The 19,639-nt window shown below is 36.9% G+C and overlaps 2 protein-coding genes and 1 long non-coding RNA gene across 8 annotated transcripts in view; 2 read left to right on the top strand and 1 right to left on the bottom strand.

Annotated features, from left to right (window-relative positions):
• The window catches only part of LOC111263010 (uncharacterized), a 39,321-nt gene extending 32,570 nt beyond the window's left edge, over positions 1-6,751 (bottom strand). Inside the window, exon 1 of one of the 4 annotated variants that reach the window (XM_086969415.1) lies at positions 6,479-6,751. The gene's annotated coding sequence lies outside the window, so the exon portion shown is untranslated. Of the gene's footprint in view, positions 1-2,429; positions 2,507-6,478 lie in introns of those variants that run through there. The other 3 variants (XM_022837710.2, XM_022837709.2, XM_086969414.1) reach the window with 3 other exon arrangements.
• Positions 2,050-3,631, top strand: LOC111263013 (uncharacterized). Of its 2 annotated transcripts, XR_015312106.1 has the most exons (3): positions 2,145-2,346; positions 2,583-2,907; positions 3,509-3,631. It is a non-coding gene; the product is annotated as an uncharacterized LOC111263013 (long non-coding RNA). The 2 variants fall into 2 exon arrangements; XR_002681978.2 differs by lacking the exon at positions 3,509-3,631 and having other exon boundaries at positions 2,050-2,346; positions 2,583-2,947.
• A 763-nt stretch (positions 6,752-7,514) lies between the features above and the next one.
• Positions 7,515-17,286, top strand: LOC111263009 (uncharacterized). Of its 2 annotated transcripts, none has more exons than XM_022837704.2 (8): positions 7,515-7,675; positions 8,751-8,928; positions 9,296-9,496; positions 10,510-10,919; positions 12,069-12,284; positions 14,227-14,354; positions 14,643-14,811; positions 16,959-17,286. In XM_022837704.2, exons 2-8 carry the CDS (start codon positions 8,764-8,766, stop codon positions 17,140-17,142), a joined length of 1,473 nt encoding a protein of 490 aa, XP_022693439.1. In that variant the 5' UTR covers positions 7,515-7,675; positions 8,751-8,763; the 3' UTR covers positions 17,143-17,286. The 2 variants fall into 2 exon arrangements, with proteins under 2 accessions (XP_022693439.1, XP_022693440.1); XM_022837705.2 differs by lacking the exon at positions 7,515-7,675 and adding an exon at positions 7,927-7,978.
• Positions 17,287-19,639: the final 2,353 nt, after the last annotated feature.

Below are 19,639 nucleotides of genomic sequence, written 5' to 3'. Positions count from 1 at the left end.
ACGCGTCACCAATAAAAGTCGTTCCGAGTTATTGTTGTCGATGTTACCAGCGGCGACGCCAGCGATGTTATTTGATCTTAAAGGAAAGCCTCGAGCTATGACACAACAGCCACAGAAACTTCCTTTCTCCGTCGTCTTCCCGGAGTGAAGGTACCAAATGTACGAAAGTTCCAAATTACTTACATAATAACTGCACTATTTTCTTAATTATATTTAGTGTTAATTATATAAGGTTGGAAAGAAAATGTTCGCGCTTTCCACGCACGAACGACGTAACAAAATATTTGAGCTCTGACTAAGACGTTCGCGGAATAAATTGGTAAAACTCAGGTTTGCGGTATCTGTTTCTCGTTCGAGGGGCACATTTAGCATGGAGATAACTATCCCATTTTCAGTACAACATTGCCACGCACAATTTATAGCCTATCAAAAATTGGAGTGGGTGTATATTTTTGTATCGCCCACATTCAAAGCTTTCTCATGTTTCTTCATCGAAATCCTTAAAATGAATTGAATCATTTATATCATTAATGCCAATAACTCTACTCGAAGGGTATTGCTGATAGCTTCTAGTTCCCTTTGCCACCATACACATGATTCTGTTTGCTTGAGCAACCCTCTAACAAACGAAACTGTACATATATGTGTGTAGTCCATCTGCATGTATTCAATAAGTAGCTCGAGAGTCTCTGTTACTACGCTAAGGAACTACCCTGCCAAGGGCGAAGCTAGGTACATTCTGTAGGTATATTCTGTATATCTCTGTATAATCGGTTTGACTGGCATGGAAAGAATAAGGCACGTTGAAAGACACACGGCCGTTTGTTTGCCATGGGAAAATTATACTATATTTTCTCTTTGTTTGCTTTTATGCATGCATACAGATTGATTCAAAGAGTATTAAAATTAAGTATGATGGTCTATGAAATGGTGTTAGTTCCAAATGTTTATTAAGCTTTTTAGTTAGAGTCATGTTTCAGTACGATTTATACATATTTTCGTGTGTCTCGTTAATTATACGGCAGGTTAGTATAGTTTGTATTTAGCTTAATTGTTGCTAATGTCGCCATAGAATTCTCCTTAAAGAACTTATACCTAAGATCTACATGGCCAACTATTACAATATTGTGCGTAATAGGCTGGTGATCAGGCGTCACAGGAGCGTTAGTTCATACTAGCCTATCATATGTATTTGAGTCAATAATAGGTCTAGCTTTAACGAATTTCTTTCAGAAGGACGTAAGCTTTTGGACAAATAATCTAATTATAAGAACATGAACAATATTTTAAAAGTATAGATATATTAATAAAACATGTACGGTGTCTCAGATAAACAGAACTCTTTTCTGCGAGTTCCTTTTTCTATTTTTACTGGTAATTAAGAAGAATATGAACATCCGTATGTTAGTCATTTGATGGCGATATTTTTATCTTGTCTTCATCAGATAATTACACTTTTATTAAAAGGGAGAAGATTTTAGGGCCTAAGTGAGGCCCACGAAACTCTTTTATAGAATAAAAAAATAACAGAAATAAAAGTGCCCTTGCAACAAAAAGGTCTTTCCAAACATTCAGCTGCCATGCGCATGGTAAGCTTAGCAATTCAGACAGATTAGTTTCACTATGTGGTCTGCAATAAAATTTTATATGTATCTCTTTATTCTATTCTAAAGCGTGTACACGCCTAGATCATGTGTGTATATCTTACTATCAAATAGTTCCCCATATCATATGCGATAGGATTGAGACCACGGAAATGTCTAGGCACTATCCAGTTTACATTCAGCAGCTTTTTTACAAAAGGAAAATTTTTAGTATTTAGAATAGATACCGAGGTCTTATTCAAGCATTGGTTAGTAAATTCTTGAATTCTATGGTTGCTGAAGCAGGGCCTTAAAAAGCTCTGTAGGCTTTTCATCAACCTTTTCTTGTTTCGTGTGAGAAGAACTTTTCTACCAAAACATAGCCATTACCATCAAACACATGAAGATGTGGCTTATAAAATGTCGAGGCTGGAGATAGGCTAGCTATCGCAAATAGTTTTCCTCAAAAGGCTAAGACGGATTAATCAAATGTCTCTTGTCTGCGTGTTAGTACCGGCTCCGTAAATTCCAACGTACTAAGCTAAGTCTTAGTAACATAACGAAGCCCATTTGTCGTAAAGTGGTAACACTGTTGTTGGCGTGTTTTTCGACCCTTCCAAGAGCACAAAGCGATAACTAAAGTCTTTATATGATCGTTTGGGAAACTACCGGCTGGCAGTATGACTGAGTGGACTTCCAGCTTTACACGTACTAGAAATCTAAAGTTTACATAACAGGATGCGATGTTTAGACGTCTCTAAAAGTAAGTAAGTTTAAAAACAACGTTGAAAATTAGTATCGAAAAGTATAATCTTTTAGCTGAGCTTGTAAATCAAAGATACTTACATGAAGCAGATGCTGTTGTATTTTACAGCAGATAAAATATATGCTCCAAATAAATAAATATTAGACCTTTCTAAAATCTTCGACCAACCAACACAGGTAGAAGATCCACCGTAACCCGGAATAATAGCTAATAAATAGCATTGCTTTGAACAGCTGGCTGCCAGTGCAAAACGAAGTGTGTCTACGTGCAGCTTTGCGTAGGCACCTCATTCGATAAGTTTAACAGGCGAACACGTTATTGCACCATCACGGAGGCTTAATTTTTCAAAGCTGGCGTCACTTTTGGATCTACCCAGAGAACGAGGTCGTTGCAATGCAAACATATTATGAAGTCATCAAAATAGATGGCTTGCCGTGGAAAACAACAGTGTCATCATAGGAATTATACAAATCTACAAGCAAAATAATGAGCAAGACGAATCAAAATAATATCTAATAATAGCTAGTACGCCTCTGGAAATAAAGCTAAAATAAAATGGTATGTAGTTTAATAAATTTCGTACCAAATTGAACAGTCAGACCCTAACCATTATTTTTCACCAAAAATCGACCCGGGTTACTCAGCTAAACAGCTCAGTCTCAATCCAAATTTTTAAGTCACGAATGGCAGGTTCGATACGCGTAAAGCGACTTATAACACTGAGTAAAACCTTGCTTTAATTGACATACCTTCGATAACATCTATTCGCATAAACATAACAACATCTAACCACATACTGTCCTACTCTATTTATACTAAAAAAAAATGGTTGCAATGCAACTATTTTCTCTCCCACATTTTTTCCAACACAATTTCTAGTATTTTATTACACATTCAGCTAAGCAAAGCGTCCCTTAGCATCTCGTGCGATACTTACATATGAGCAACCTATCGTCAACTAGATTTTTCTGTGTTCTCATCTTAGGCCTAGTTTTAGTCAAAATCCAAGCTCTAGAAATAAATGCTACTAAAAACAAAAAATGTGTTTGATATTTGCGTAAATTATCAGAGGCGCCATGTCCAGTACGTTCAGGCGGATATAATTTCGGGAAGTCTCTCCCTGTATAGCTGCTCGCTAATTTGATCTTTTCATTTTCAGACGCTATGAAGTTCGCAGTCCGCAAACGGGTAGTCGCTCAAAACGCAAGATGTTGATGCCTATATAGTTAGATCTAGTAGGTCTTTTAGATAAAAAAAATATAAATAGTTAATCAATACCTAACCTCGCACGTTTGTTTTCCTAGATCGCGAAAAAGGATTTCGTAGATTTTTTGAGAAAATATTTGACTGTATATAAAGTCACAGAGCCTTATGGAAGGTCACCGAAAGCTTGGTGGCTTCGGAACTTCTATGAAACCATTTTTGCGCTTAGTTCTTATGCATACATATAGAATATGTATTTACGGAACGAATTCAGAATGTATTTTCAATTTTTTTTTTCGCTTTTTTGTATTGCGAATATATATTTAACTGGTATAGTTTATCTTACGCAAAGAAGAGAACGGCTATTTTTGAAATTGCCAATCTTCAGCTTATCTTGTGTAAGATAACAAGGCTCCTTAAACATCCTGTAAATGAAGCGCTGATTGAGTTCAGCTGAAAACTTCTTTTTTGTGAAATTACGGTGCACCGAAACATCATTCGTAGTTCAATGCTGAGGCCGGTGTATAGAGGGTATTTACTAAAATATGTAATTTTGTGGGAAACACGAATTTCAGTTTAGCAGAAAGGAAATGTGGATGTAGGTGAAACGCTGTGTTTTTAACTTGTATTCACCCAAAGTGAGCTGATGAAAAATAGTTAGTAGTAAGGAGTTAACAATAATTTTTGGCTTAATCTTCAAGTCGCAGCGTAAGCATGTTTAGGAAATAAGTCAATGATTTCTATAAAATTTCCAAGTGCGCTAACTTCTCAAGAAGTAACAGCCCTCAGACGCTGCTTGCATAAGAGTGCGTATTGCTGACGTGTCACCTAAACAGGCACCTGTACTATGCAGTTTTTTTCACGTTCCAGTAGGGATTATCATAGTAACGCGCCCCAACCGGTATGTATTAGCCGCATCCATTTGGCACCAAATGAAATAACAAGGAACGCGATTTTCACACGCTGTTCTTTAGAATGAGCTTTCCCACGCCTTGTTAAAGCGTTTGTATTTCAAGTACTATGATTTTTAATCGAAAACCCATAACTTAAAGCTCAGGTCCTGCTTCAGCCGCAAGCGTCCTCTATCTTCAATCCTTTCGCAAATTGTAGGACCTTAAGTTTCACTTTCTCCTCGGCAGTTTTACGTATCAAACACTCTCAATATACAGGTGCGCGATTGTCGACGAACTTCAAGAACGGGCTGATATTCGAGAAATAAAAATATCAAAAACTGCAGATTCTGGTAATTTTTCCTCCCTTGATGTCGATCAATTGTTAAATCATTGTCATCATTTAAAGCGAATTACAAATGCCCAATGTAGTAACAGGCTTTAAAGTACCAGAATGCATTAAAGACTCTAAAATGTTATTGTATTGCTTGTTCATGCATGATTGAATAATTCTTATCCTGCTTGACACGCGCATTGCGAAGTCTACACCATAGAAGAAATGGTCGACTATTTCCGTGCACCCATTCGGGCAATGCCAGAAAGTACGATCAGAGTTTATTCATTGTTTGCGAGATGCTCAATGGCGCTTGAATACATTCTTATCATTATCAGCAATTTTAAGCCATGAAACTAACTAAATAGACGTTTCAAAGCTACTATTTGAACGAAAGATTCATTCGAATAGTTGAAGAGGCCAGTAGCTTGACCGCACCACCGTTCGATCTTAAATTTTTTCTCACAATAAAATACAAAGACGCCTTTATTAAAAACGAGGTAATATGATGCAAGTGTCTGGGCTGTATATACTTAACAACACTTTTACATATTTATATAGCGTATATTTTTAACAGCTGAAAAACTTACATAGTTACGACATATACATGTATGGGTTATCAGGTATCACAGGGTGTTATGTGATATGCATGCACGTATCTCACACGTGCACCGACCCACTCACGCTACACAAGCGTATGTCTGATGGTACGCACTTTCGAAAGTACTATCGAAAATATCGAAGACTTGACTTCACTGTTATACGGAAAGTCCAAAAGGTTGCTTAGCCGTGTGTACAGGGAGATGCTGTGGTATCGTCTCAGATGAACTATAGTATTCCCAAGCACAATACTTAAGGCCATTACTTATAAGGTGTTATGAATATATGGTAATAATTGTTAAACTGTGCAGGTTAAACTGCTGTTCTGTTCTGCTATGATATGTTTATTCTATAATGATAACAACATCGATTTGCGTTTAAGACCTAGGACAAACGCCCATAGAAAGACAGACAGTTCGCTACTTTTTATATTCGGATACTTTATTTTTAGATACTTCGGATATTTCGTTTTTAGAAAATGCAGAAATTGCTTCTAAAAATAAATAGCAAGCAGTTACTGAAAATTCGCTTTTGTAAACAGAGTATTTAGGTAAACTCGTCGAATTTCAATTGTTTCATTATAATTTAGTCTTCACAGGAAATAGAAGCGTGTCTGTTTTTTTGCCGTATTAATCGCTGACTGTTCTTCTACCTGTTGATGTGAATCGTCGCGTACATTAAAAAAGATCGGAACAATCTTTGTTGTTCTATAACCTTTGGTTTCCTATTTTTCACTACAGTCGGGTGCAACTCGTTCTTGCTTGCAATGACAACCAAAGTCATATTTTTCGACCGCAAAATTTAGCTTGAATCAGCAAATAAAAATCTACGCAAAGGTCACTACAGCTTCATATCGAAATGTCTCCGCAAAATCAGAATGTATTGACTTGTGGTAATTAGTAAGGTCTTCATGGAGTTTCATAATGATTTAAATGACTAGTGGCGAGTACCTATATTAGGTAATAATATTTCGTAAATATCTGACCCGTTTTCTGAATTAATATCCGTTCCTGGCTACCTTAAAAATGGATACCGGCCCTGGAAGAATCTCCTTTAATCGTGTTTATATAGTTGTAAATGGTAGCGTAAAGACTGCTCCTACCTTTAGTAGTCTCTGCATACAGTTGTGTTAATTCCATCTTTTTAAATGCACAATAGGTAAGTGAGAAGGTGAGCTACCTGCGAAACTAGTGTTTGCGATACATACTAGCACTCGTCGCAACCTACAAAGAGGAGAGTAACAAAACGGTATGCGCCGAGGTGAATACGTGCTAATGAAAAGACATTAGAAAAATTCACATTACCGTTAAACACTAGTTTCGAAAATATTTAAGTATTTTCAGTTTTTGAATTCAGCTATAGGGTCATGATTGTGTATAGAAATCATTCGTTTTAAAGAGAGATATCCGAAAATGATTTTTACCAAAAAAAAAAAAATTTATAAACCAATGTCTCAATCACGTATCTGTTGACGTTTTCATTTACAATAGTTGGCTTAAATAATAATTTAAATTAGAAAGATAAACGTACTTGAATTAAATAAGCGTATAGTAATTTTCATATGTCTTCCTCTTATTCTAGGACGAGAACAGTGTAAGACACAAATGGTTTATGATATACGAAATCATCATACGTGCAACAAATGGCGTCGACGAAATGATTTTTCATGAAGCGAACGGGTGAAACGTAGTGCTTATCAGTCTCGGTGTATTTTAAGGCGTCATATGTTCTTTACTAGTACCTACGTTATATCAACTCTGGCCGAAAAATCGCTACAAGCATAATTTTCTAATCACCATGTTCTTCCATGTGGATTTTCCATCTAAAACAAATCTGAAGTATGAAACTGTGTGGTTTCTTATAAGTTTAAGAAGGACTCGTGGCAAATTAAATCGGTCACCCTAAGCTATGAACTGCTATCGGCGTAGTCGATGAAATTTTAAAATTCTGTTGTTAAATCTAGGGTAGTGCATGGCGTTGAAGAATCATGAACAAGTACTTGAGATTAATTATTTATACTACAAAAACTCTCATCTCGTTTTAGGTCATAGTAGATCAGTAGTAACTGAGTAAGTTAGGCAAACTTTTCAATTTCCCGCCAATTCGTCCATCCCAAAATGGCTTCTTGCGCACGTTCGATTTTTCTAATCTACAGTAACTGTCGTTCATGTTTGCAAAAGTCATTTTCTAGTAAAATTATGTTAAATTATAAACAATGTATTAATGGAACGTGCGAATTTGGTCATTATCATACTTAAGAGCGACATTTTTTTTATTTTACACAATACCTGATCACACTGTGAGTACCTTTGCTCAACATTACTAATTCTTGTTATTAGGCTTTTCAAATACTTTTTTTAGATCTCTTGCTTCGTAGGAACATCTCTTTTGCTGCTGACAACAGGAACTACTGAAGAATGACTTCAAGCTCAACGACGGCAAAGTAACACCCTGCATCTTTCTATTGCTGATAATTCACATTATCATAATGCTTGAAAAGCTGTTCTATAATGATTATTGTGATCCTTGCTTAGAGCACGACAACTGCCGGTAGTACATCGAAACTGAATCATCTTAAAGTCTAATTATGAAAACCACTGCAGTGCGTTGCAGCATTTTAGCATTAAATTATAAACACATATTCCGTTTATGCGTTGAATCAAAGCTTATTTATTGTTCGGGTTGTTTTTGTGAGCTACTCTTACTGTAACAACATTTAACAAACCAGAGAAACATAATGGCACAATGAAAACTAGTCGTTAGCCTAAAAAATGATCGGATTCAACTTTTATTTTTGTGTACACATAATATGTTCGCAAGATGTCTACAGTTTAACAAAATATTTTATAACGTAATGAGGAGACTATATCTGTAAACTTTTAAAAAAAGTAAAAAAATTACTAATATCTGATATGACCTTTCTGATAATTTTTATTGATATTAATGGACATAAGGTATACGACAATTTATATTTTCACTACTGCTTCGATAGTAGATAATCAGATAAGGTTTCGTGTATTATATTGCAGTAACCATTTATAGGAAGTAAGAAGTAACAACCGGAATAGACTACTTGAACGACCTGTTTGAACATGTTGGGTGTGTTTTTGGTAGAATGAAAGAGGCAACGACCTCAACTGTGCAAATTATTTGCTTTTGTTTCTGAAACGCACACTGGCTACCAAATAGGGAGGTTCAAACAGTGTCCATGGATAATGAAATCACGTGTAGGAGTTTATTTATTTATGATTTTAGAGGGACTTGCCCCCTAGAATAAGGGACGAGCATGAGGGCGAATGTGCACCGACCAATGTGCATTGCAATTATATTTTTTAAAAGTTGTTGCTGATTATGTGTATATATATGTCTTTCAGCAAAAAGACTGCTATGGCTGGGCGCTCTGGTTCGGTCGGCATGGGCTACGTGCTGCCAAGACTTGCGCGGTTCCATAGGGATTCACGGCGAATTTTCAATGCAGCTGTGTACGCGGTACAACCGCAAGTGCTAACGCGAAAAAACATCCACGTGATCAATGATCAACTCAATTTTAAGGTGATAAACCAGCTTGGAATTCTTTGTTAGCGTGAATTAAGGTATTCAAAAATGTACTTGAGGACCTAGTAAAAGCTAAATTATTTTTTGGTGTATAAGCCAGTACGTTTATCGATCCAAGATATATTGCATTAAAAGAAAAATACGATTCAAGCATATATACTTGGTCAATTCGATTGAAAAAACGAAAAATGTCTTTTTAACGTTTTTATAGGTTATGAAATGAATCTCATTTAATTTAGCTTATTTCCCCCTTATCCTGAGAAAGTTAATAGCACAAATAATTTGAGAGAAATCGAAGACCACTCAATAGGACTTGTTACTGAAGCAGCGATCAGAAATGATCTTAACTTGTGATTGTTTTTAGGTGGGTCGTCTCAGTCCCCTTAGTCCTGTATATAAGCCTCATTATAATGTTTTTATATGCGGAATGGGTAAAGCGGTTGCACCAATGGCTGCACAGTTGCAAAATATTCTACGCTCCCACATCCAGCGAGGTGTCATCAGCGTACCCATCGGGTTCACCCAGGCCTTCAGAAAGTCTCGGCTGCCCCAACATCCAATCGAGGTGCTTCCACGTAGACTTGCCTATAGGTATTTGTAGCTTGGTTAGATACTATAACTTATATATCTGAATATGCAAACTGTATCGTTTCTGCTTTAAAATGTAATTAGTTATATAAAAAAACCTAATAGGCAGTCTCATTCAACTATTTTTTTGTACCAAAGTGGTTTGCTTAGGGTATATGATTTACCCGATTAGATGGCTCTAAACAGTAATTATTCTTAGTAAATAAATTGTGGCTATCACATGTTTATTCGACATCTTCTATATAAATTTCATCTTTCTAACTATAATTTTCACAGTATTTATCCCACCTCGATTTCATTTGCCTTTCAGATCACTTTTTAAACTGTAAGCACATCTTTGCATAAATCTACTTACAATGGAATACATACATTTCTTTTATTGAAAGGGCAACAATATTATGCAACTGGTGTGGCCTTGCTCGTGTATTGCGTTTTCGGGCCTTGTTCACCAAAACCCGACGACGTTTTATTCAGTTTGACTTCTTCAAGCCCCCGTCTGTTCTGGGATTCGTGTTAGTCGCCCCAATTTTTTAACAGTAAACAAATTTTGACGTAAAAAACCATTTACTATCACATTAAATAAGTAATGTTGTGCTCCAAAGCTTTTTTTTATTATAATTTACTTAGTGTTATGTACTCAGAAATTGTTGAGTGAAACTTTATTTGATTTCGTTTACTCCTTTGTTTCGTACTCTGTTGCATTGGAAAGCTTATACTTTCTTTCTGTTTCAAAACAAACCTTGCGTCTTATATATTGCCGTTTGTGATTATGCGCTTCAGAAACAGAAAATGGTACGCTTTAAAATTTAATTTTAATCACTATCAACGGATTTGCTGCAGATTTAATCCAACTAATCTGTAGTTCCGTATCGAACTCCAAAACCTCCAAAATGAATCACCCATTAATTAGTCAAATGCTCTAATTTAGTTGCCATTTCGAAACAGCCACTGTTGACTGGCTGTAATTGCATGTTTTTTGTATTAATGTAGGTGATCGAGGGTGCAAAGGACAACATTCCGGACGAGTCAAGTTTGTTGGCCTCTCAAAAAATCGTTCAGATGATTGAGTCTTTAACCGAAACAGATATTCTCTTCGTACTTATCACAGGCGGTGGATCGGCACTTGCTCCGCTGCCAAAATCACCTGTGACACTTACTGAAAAACAGGACCTTATCCGCGCTCTTTCGAGAGCCGGAGCTTCAATCGAAGAAATTAACACGGTGCGGACCCGTTTATCAGCTCTAAAAGGTGGTCAACTTTTGGCACGGACGCGAGCGCGCGTAATATCCTTAATTCTCTCGGACATAATCGGTTCACCGTTACACCTTATCGCCAGCGGCCCTACAGTTCCTCCACTACCCACTGGGCGCATTGAAGATGCTGCAGAAATTCTTCTCAGGTTGCTTTTGTATAATTATTGCCCTTTTATTTTAATCAGATGATATCTTAACAACATTATATCTTCCTTTATAACATTTTACAATTCGTGCTTGAATATAATACACATTAGCATATGAATTATACTTTATTATTAATAACGCCATTATCTTTTTTGTGACGCTTAGCTCAGCCTGCCTCAGACTTGCCCCCCTCCTTGACTACTCAGACCAAAAGTACACAAACCTTTTTGTTCGTAAATAGTATAGGTCATTTCAACCATGGTTTATCAGTATAGATCGTCCCGCAAGTTATATTTCATGCCAGAGCTTTGTTCCTCTTTCCATTTTACCAGTAAGGCCACTATTTGACCACAGATCAATGTGTTTGAATATTATTCCGAAAGCCGCCGTTCGACTGCTCTATCTAAAATGTCGGTGATTGCGTTGTGTTGACGATATATGCGCGGTTCTATTTCGCGCATGGCGATGTCTACCGGATCCTGCTGGTTGCTTGGAATTCATTGTCGGCGAGTACCGTTCTAACATATTTAGATAGAAATGCGTCAAGCCACGCTCGCAGGCTCTTGGAAAACGCTGTTTCTGGTTTACTTGGTTAAAGTGTAAGATTCGTTTGGCTTCAGGATATTTTTTCGAAGTCTAAATTAACTGCTATTCTTCCTATCTGATGTCAGATCAGATGTCTTAGATAGGAAAAGAAACGCTGGCGCTGTGCGGAGAACATACGTAATTTTTTACCCTCTTAGCGCATTTCGAACGTCTGGTAAACAGAGCAGTAACTTACAAACTGACAAGGTCTGGCGAAATAACCGCAACTAATAGACCTTTGGAATATACGTTACGTGGAATGTACGTTATAAATGAACCTTACATGAGCTTAATTTGGCTTGATCTTTATTTATTTGTTATGATTTTTTTTGTGATTTATTAAAGCGTAAATCTATTTTCACTTCCAATTATTCATTCATGTACTGTCCATATATTTGATGCTTCAATACCAACCTCCAATACCAAGTGGCCAGAGAGGGGTGCCGTGTATTATAATTTTATAATTTGTTTTGTAAGTGCTGATGCGAAACTATAGCAGTGGCATACAATATGCTCGCTTACATTCTACTTGTATGATTTTGCTGAAAAACTTTGATTTGCAGGTACAATATAGAAGTCAATGAAAAATTGGCAGGTGTGATTAATCAATCCTCTGCGCCTCAGCCACAATTCGCGTCCGTAGAAAATCATATTATCGGATCTAATTTAATCGCTCTGGAAGCCGCTAAAGAGGAGGCTCTTAGTCTCGGTTATCACGTGGTTATAGCAACAGATCGTTTGTGTGGTGAGGCGCGTAACGTGGGACGCGATATTGTTAAGTACGTAGTTACATGTAGATTCCAGAACTGCATCTTTGTCTTTGAGACATTAAGGACGTAGCATTTACTTAAATTAAATGTAATTCAGTTTTAATATAAGTTACAAGTGGCTGGCTTAACTACATAAGACCATAAAAAGGTATAATTTAATTATTTAAACGTAAAATTATAAGCCATAATAATAATCTCAATCGCATTTTATGTAGAATTTTTACTGTTATTTTATTTTGATGAACTTGATTAGTTTTTGATCTCCGCTTCTTTTCCACCGTTTCTAATAGGTTTTTCTATTAATGTAGTTTTACATCATTTTTACACATCAGTGGCCAATTTCGATAAAACTAAGAACGAAGCCGAATAATATGTCCAAGTCGGTATTACGAAATAGTATTATGTGTGTTACTTTACGATACTGAAGTGGCTTTACAATAATACAATAGCTGTTCTCTAAACTCTACTTTTTTTTAGTCTATTTTTTTTTATGTCAACACGTAAGTGCCAAATCTGCTGTTAACACTCTTTCGGCTCATCAGTTATAAAGAAATTGCTGGGTGAGGCCTGACTTTCTGGAATACTTCAAATGACAAGATTTTTTTATGCGGAATCACTCTGAGCAAAACTTCCAAATTCGTAATAAAACAATATTTTCTGTTGGTGTTCTCAAACGGGATCTTTATATGTTGCATATATTTTGGTCGTAGTGCAAGGTAGGTGTTATCTCACTTAATATGATGTTTAAATGTTTTATTGCGTTATAACTTGAACAATAGAAATATTGCTACATTTTCTTTATTATTACTTATTATTATTTCTGTCGTTATCGTTATTGACAGACGAAGATCTAAAACCTCCTACGAGGTTTACGTCGAATTGTTTGCATGCGTACAGAAACTTAAATTTAAGCTAAATTAACCAATTTGTGTGCTGGCTACTCAAGACACAATTGATATAGTAATGGTTGACGACAAATGGCTGCTTAGTATGAACCCGATGTGATGCACGGTGTTTATTATTGCGGTACAGATGCCATATAAATAATAGTATTTAGTCCCTTTTCTAAAGCTAGTTCTGTAGCACCATGAGCTGAGGATCCTTTAGATAAAAACATGCGTTTTCTGGAGCGTCACTTAATTCTTAATCTTGTTGCAGTAATCTTGTTTGTACTGATCTACTTATAAGATTTTTTAGACTTCTTTTTCGCTTCTTTGGGTGAAAAAAAGAAGCCTTTAATATTCATAACATTTAAGTAGAATTCTGATAACTCTTTAGTTACCTTTGACCGTCTGTTTTCTGTGGGAGGCCATGACTATCGATCAACGCAGTTGTTTCAACAAGTGATCATTATCCTTACTAGCTGCGCAACGAGCGCTACTCAGTGTCATAAAATGTTTACTATGGAAAAAAATTAATATAAGGTACCGGCCGCTTTTTGAACAACATATTGTATATTAGGGTCGCAAAATTTTCTGCGACCCTAATATACAATATGTTACTTTGCGAAAAAAAAAAATATTTTGGACAATTAAATAGATATAATCAAATAACTTCTTATTGCTAAAGCAGATAGCTCAGTCTTAAAGCTAAAGTAATAAGTCATGTTGCACTAAATTTACGTCAATCTTGACATCGAAAAATCTTGAAAATATCGACTAGGAAAAAGTGTAAATGTTATTCACCAGCATACATAAGTAGGAAGTGCACAAGAACAATACTATTGTCTATTGGGTATAAAAACAAGTATAATTTTTGAAGCTTTTTTTCTAACGTGTTTGAAGACCATTATTAGAGATGGACGTCGTACACGGGCAAATACTTAACCACTTTCTTTGGACTACTTATTAAAAGGGCACGAAGTGATGACAGTTTTGTTTTAAATGTGGGTAACATTTTTATGACCCGAATCATTGACTAAACTTACCACTTATCAAAAATTCCATTTCAGAATCGCAATGGACCGAGACAGTTCAAATCTTAATCTTAATGAAGTGATCCACGAGCAGCTGAAAAATCTGCCTAAGGGTGCACCGGTCTGCGTTCTCTTTGGCGGTGAAACAACCGTGAAAGTTACTGGTATGAAACGTTTACCATATACCAACTTTTATTAACCGTTGCGCATACGACTTCTAAATTTACATCGCTATTAGTGGTATGGCCCCCAAAGGCTGAAACACACTATTGCCAATCTGCCTGACCATATCTGTTAAAACTGTTCGAATTTAAACTCGGTTGAATATTTTAAATAGAGAGAAATAAAAGAATATTTATTAATTATTATAGAAATGCCGCTTGGGTACGCAAAACATGCTTAAAATAAATGCAAGCGTATGTATTTAGTCAACTATCTTCTATTACTTTCAGGAACGGGAATTGGTGGACGTAACCAGGAATTAGCCCTTTCGGCTGCGATAGCTTTAGAAGGCTTCCATAGGGACGTTGTTCTCCTGTCTGCAGGTACCGATGGAATCGACGGTCCTACAGACGCCGCTGGTGCAGTCGTTGATCAAAATACAGTGTCATCACGTATGAGGTTAATGTAAAGCTTTACAATAGATTTATCATGCAATAAAACGAGAATTAGTAATCATTATTATGAATTTATCTACTTGTTTTAATATTGAGGGCTAATTTTTATATTTAGGCCCTTACTGAATTGCGTCGATATGGCTCCACTTCGAATTGGTTTATTTGACATGCATCTACGATCCATATTTTAAAGGCTGGTCTAGCATTTTTAGGTGTAAGTTTTGCTTTTCCATCGACCTAATCAATGAATCATAGTCGGTTGTTGCAGTTGTTTTTGCTAGATTTGCGCTGCCATTAGGAGTGGGCGAAGTGTTCGTTTATAAATATGGGTAAGGAACGATGAGAGTTTACAGCTTAATTGTCACTGTAATAGCGCCTGTTTCAGAAATTTCTAATTAATTAATGCTGATTATTAATGAATTAGAATTGATCTAATATGCAAAATTTATTTTTATTTGCAAACTCTTTAAGCAGTTATTAAGTACTAATACTCCTGGACACTTTCGGCTGTTTCCAAGTAACGGGCATTCAGGTATAAACTTTTTTTGGCCTTTACTATTTTTTTGTGGCCTATTTTATTAGCCAATGCACATAATATACAACAAGTTGTTAACCTTAATTAAATTTTGAGAAAGTCTCTAGAGCGGTAAGTAATTTCTGTGCTGTACATGATCAGCACTGATTGTTTCACCCGTATGGTACAACGCCGATGATTTATACGATGTTACACAAAAACTTATCACGTGAGTTTATAAGAAACAAATGCAAGTATGGCCGCATGTGTTGGTTTTGAATACGGAATTAGAAACTGGAGCGTACGTGACTCCGGAAAGCCAGCCTATGGCTAGCGAGGAGGATAGTGAAGTTGTAGCGAAACCTATGAGAAAGCAGCGCGATAATTCGTAGGATCGTAGTTTGCAAATAATGTATTTTTCATCGTTTTGTGCACATCGCATCGTAAGCTTTTTAACGCAACGTTATTAACGTCTCTCCGATGCTTTAACAACTTCTAGACTTCTAGCTAGAATTTCATGTACTCATGTCTCACATGTACCATAGGTATCAGAATATTCATTTAATTTTAGGTTGAGAGCTGGCCATCCGATGTCGTTTCAAACGATTTTAAACATTTGTAATTCCACCGGTGATTCGATTGCACTAATTATTTTTACGCCGTTTTGGTCAACAGAAGCCACTCAGTGAATTGTAAGGTCTGGGTGGTCTATCCAACACATTTGCAAGCCGTAGGCTTTGCACTCATACTTTCAAAGGTCCGATTACTAGACCAGTGCCGAGGTTAAATTCAATAGTCATTTTCTACATCAGAAATCTAATACACCTGTTAGGGTTCTAGGAGAGGCAGACAGAACGAGTCAGAATTATGGTCTCCGTGACTGGTGGCTGCTAATTTGCTATATGGGATATTTCACAGTCCTTTGCGGATGGTTTTAAATGTAAGCCTTCTACTATGGGCCGAGAAAAACACTCTGTTCGTAGCAATCGAACGTACAAAACTTATTTGCTTAATGGGGGTGTTTACGATGTTATAGCAAGTTGCATTCATATAAACTTCTACAGTAAATACTAGTCGTATACCTGTTAACTTCTGCAGCTAACCACTGCTGGAATATTCCGGGCAGCTGTCTATAATTCGCTGTTTGCTTTCAGCAGCATAGGGCCCCGAACACGTGTCACGATAGGTTCTGTGTACCCGCTTTGTATATACAGTGTGTGCCTGTGTGATAAAGAGACTGCTCGGCCAATTGCATTATTGTCTTGAATCTGTATTTTTCTAAGATATTGAAGTTGATCGATTAAAACCAACACTAAATTTTAAGATTTCAAGTTTCCTGTAGTCACTTCGGGTGTGTCGATCTCCCTTCATTAACAGAAAGATTATCCGTCGTAGAATAACTTAAACATAGGTAAAACGAACGAGCATGTTCGACCATGCAGATTTTTGTTAATGCTATTACTAACTAACAATGTTATATGCTGTTTTTTTGAGGATTTTCTGAAGAGACTGAAAAGACTGCTTTAAACTATTATGGTGATTTTCATTGCCACAAGTAAAGGATTGTACAGTGAGCCGGAGCTTCACCTGATTTTAATAGAAAGTTTTCGTTGCTGTACTTCTTTCCATCGTTGCAGCCTACGCGACTTCGAGATCAAAGCAGATGCATCGAGTTATTTATTCAACAACGACTCGTATAACTTTTTTAAAGGGAACGATGATACGCACCTTAAAATAGGTCATACCGGAACCAATGTAATGGACGTACAAATTTTACTTTTTGAAACCGCTATAGACAATGGGAGTGCCAGTCAGCTATGAAAACTGCTTCGATCGACAAGAGTATTATTAAATTGGCTATTCAGTTACGTATGTGTAGATTAGCAGCTTGCATGAGTAACATTATTGGACCTGTTATACATGCAGTACTGCACAGGAAATTAAAATAAATTATATTAAAATGAAGTACAGTGAATTTTATTTGTACTTATAATACTAGCTTTATGGCTACTTGTGTGGTACACCTTAATATACGCATCATACTTTGTTGTTTCATTAATTAATTACGGAATATAAATTGTTCTCGTTGCAAAAATTCGTGAAAATCATGCTTTTACAGTAAATCTTCAGTAAAACAATACTGTAGGATATTCTTAAATCTATTCATATCTAGTTCTTTAAAGGGAAAATAAAACATCATAGAAACAGAAACGAGGTCGTTTGTCTATCTAACATTAAAAACGACAAAATCCAGGCAAGACAAGCCTAAGTAAGGTGGGCAGATTCCCATCCTATCTTTGATGATTTATGGTTGAAGTTATAATGCTCGTCTCATTCAGTATGCGAAGTTCCACAACTGGAAGAAAAATATGTTGCCACCTACATCATGCATTTAGATCAACTCGCATGAACAAGTAGATTTGTCAAAGCGTAGATGCAATAGAACGTATCATAGCCGGTTTCAGTGTCTGTGCAAGGTCATTATATATACAGTATAACAGGCAAAGTCATATAAGACCCCCAGAAGGATTATTCGCAACAAGAACGAGTAGCTAAAGCAGGCTTAGAGGAATTTTGGACATGATAGAGGCATGTCAGGTAGAACAGGACGCTTTTCGCTTTAAAAACGAAGAGCTGAAGCACAGAATCGAAGCACGATTTTGGATCCACAATAAGATTTCGAGTTCGGCCGGCAAATCCTGTTGATGGAGGTGAACAAAACGGCTGATTTTCAGGAGCTACTAAAAGATGCTTACCGTATAGCGAGCGCCGACCCTTTGCTGCGTTGCTTTTCATGCTCCATCTAGTTCTAAAGAAAATTACTGGAGGATCCAAACGTTCTGCAGAAACAGCCGAAGAAAAACGTTCTATAAATTTGTTGGTCTGTTCACTACGGACTGCTCTACTTGTATGTACAAGCACACGCCCTCCATGTTTAAACGTCCAGACGACAATAGTTCCCTCACGATTCAATGTCTGTTTTCCTGTAGGTCGGATTATTCTTTTTTGGAATTACCAATGGCCTTGAGCTCCTGGGAATAGAAGGCAGTACACAGTTGCAAATTTCTCTTTTTCAACCCTGCATTCGATTTCTTATGGTGGTTTAATATCCCCAGACATTCCGGAACTTTTTTAAACCTTTTTATGGTCGTGGGGAAAGCGAGTGGTATTTTGTTCGATGGCCCTCTTGCTGCACATCTCAGAAGACTGGTCGAAAATTCGATCTTGTCGAAAAAATATAGCTCCAACAAGCTAGTAAATCTTTGTAACCTAAGACTCTTGTGATGAAGCAGCTAAGCCGTTAACATGCGTTATTCGAAATAAAGTGGAGGAAACCGTTGCTCAGCTAAAGGGCCATATCAGACCAAAGACTGCAGCGAGGAAATGGTCTCTGTTATTGCAAACAAAAATGGGAGCTTCTTTATTAAGATAAAAAAGAGCAGTTGAAGAATGGTGCTGCTTTCAAAGGTAGCTGTGTAAGGACTCGGGTGTAGAGTAAACGGTTGCAGTGGAAAGCTGTGATTTTAGGCTCAGTGAGTCAGAAAAAACGAAAAGGACAAAATTGCAGAGCATTATACAACACATAGAAACGGCTAGATAAAGCTACACACAAAGTGCACAACAAAACCTTTTGTGAATTGAGAATACATCTGAACCCTAGCAATACACAGACACCTGAAATTAAAGGATTGGATACAACAATACTCCGAAAATGTTTACCCTCATATAGCCTGGTAGACAGTATTAAAATTTACTTTTTATATTAGCCCGAGTAGCCAGGTAAACGCATTCAGTCACAAACCAGGAGTCACAAACTGCTCACCTGTAAGGATACCAACGCAGCCCCTGTTACGTAAGGTTCTAGAAAGCTTAACAACAGAATACATTCACTGCCAGAATGGTGAGCAGCGAACAGTGTAACGATTTTCGACACAGGTAAAGAGCTTGCATTTCACAGAAATATTAGCGAGGCACGCTTCAATCTAATACTGGAAGACGGATCTGTGGCTCCTTTTGCACATCTTGAAGTAGCTCCTTAGGATAGCAGTCATAAATGCATACAACTCGACCCTAAAACTGCAGTCTCCTTTAAAACTAAGAAACCCACGCCTGTTAATGAAGAGCAAAGAAACCTTTAGGGATTTGCCGAGACTGTTTTTGCATGCACGCCGTAGGTGCAACTGCCTCTTATTTCACCCACGGACAGAGAAGTGCTAAGGGAATACATGCAGTCAAAAGAAGCTAAATTCAGAATTTCATACCGTCCCGCTAGATTACCGCTATGCGGAAGCTACTCAAGAGGGAAATTAGATTAAGC

Source organism: Varroa jacobsoni, unplaced genomic scaffold (assembly GCF_002532875.2).
Source record: "Varroa jacobsoni isolate VJ856 unplaced genomic scaffold, vjacob_1.0 scaffold_724, whole genome shotgun sequence".
In the NCBI taxonomy this organism is placed as follows: domain Eukaryota; kingdom Metazoa; phylum Arthropoda; class Arachnida; order Mesostigmata; family Varroidae; genus Varroa; species Varroa jacobsoni.
This window is presented reverse-complemented; position numbering and strand designations above follow the sequence as displayed.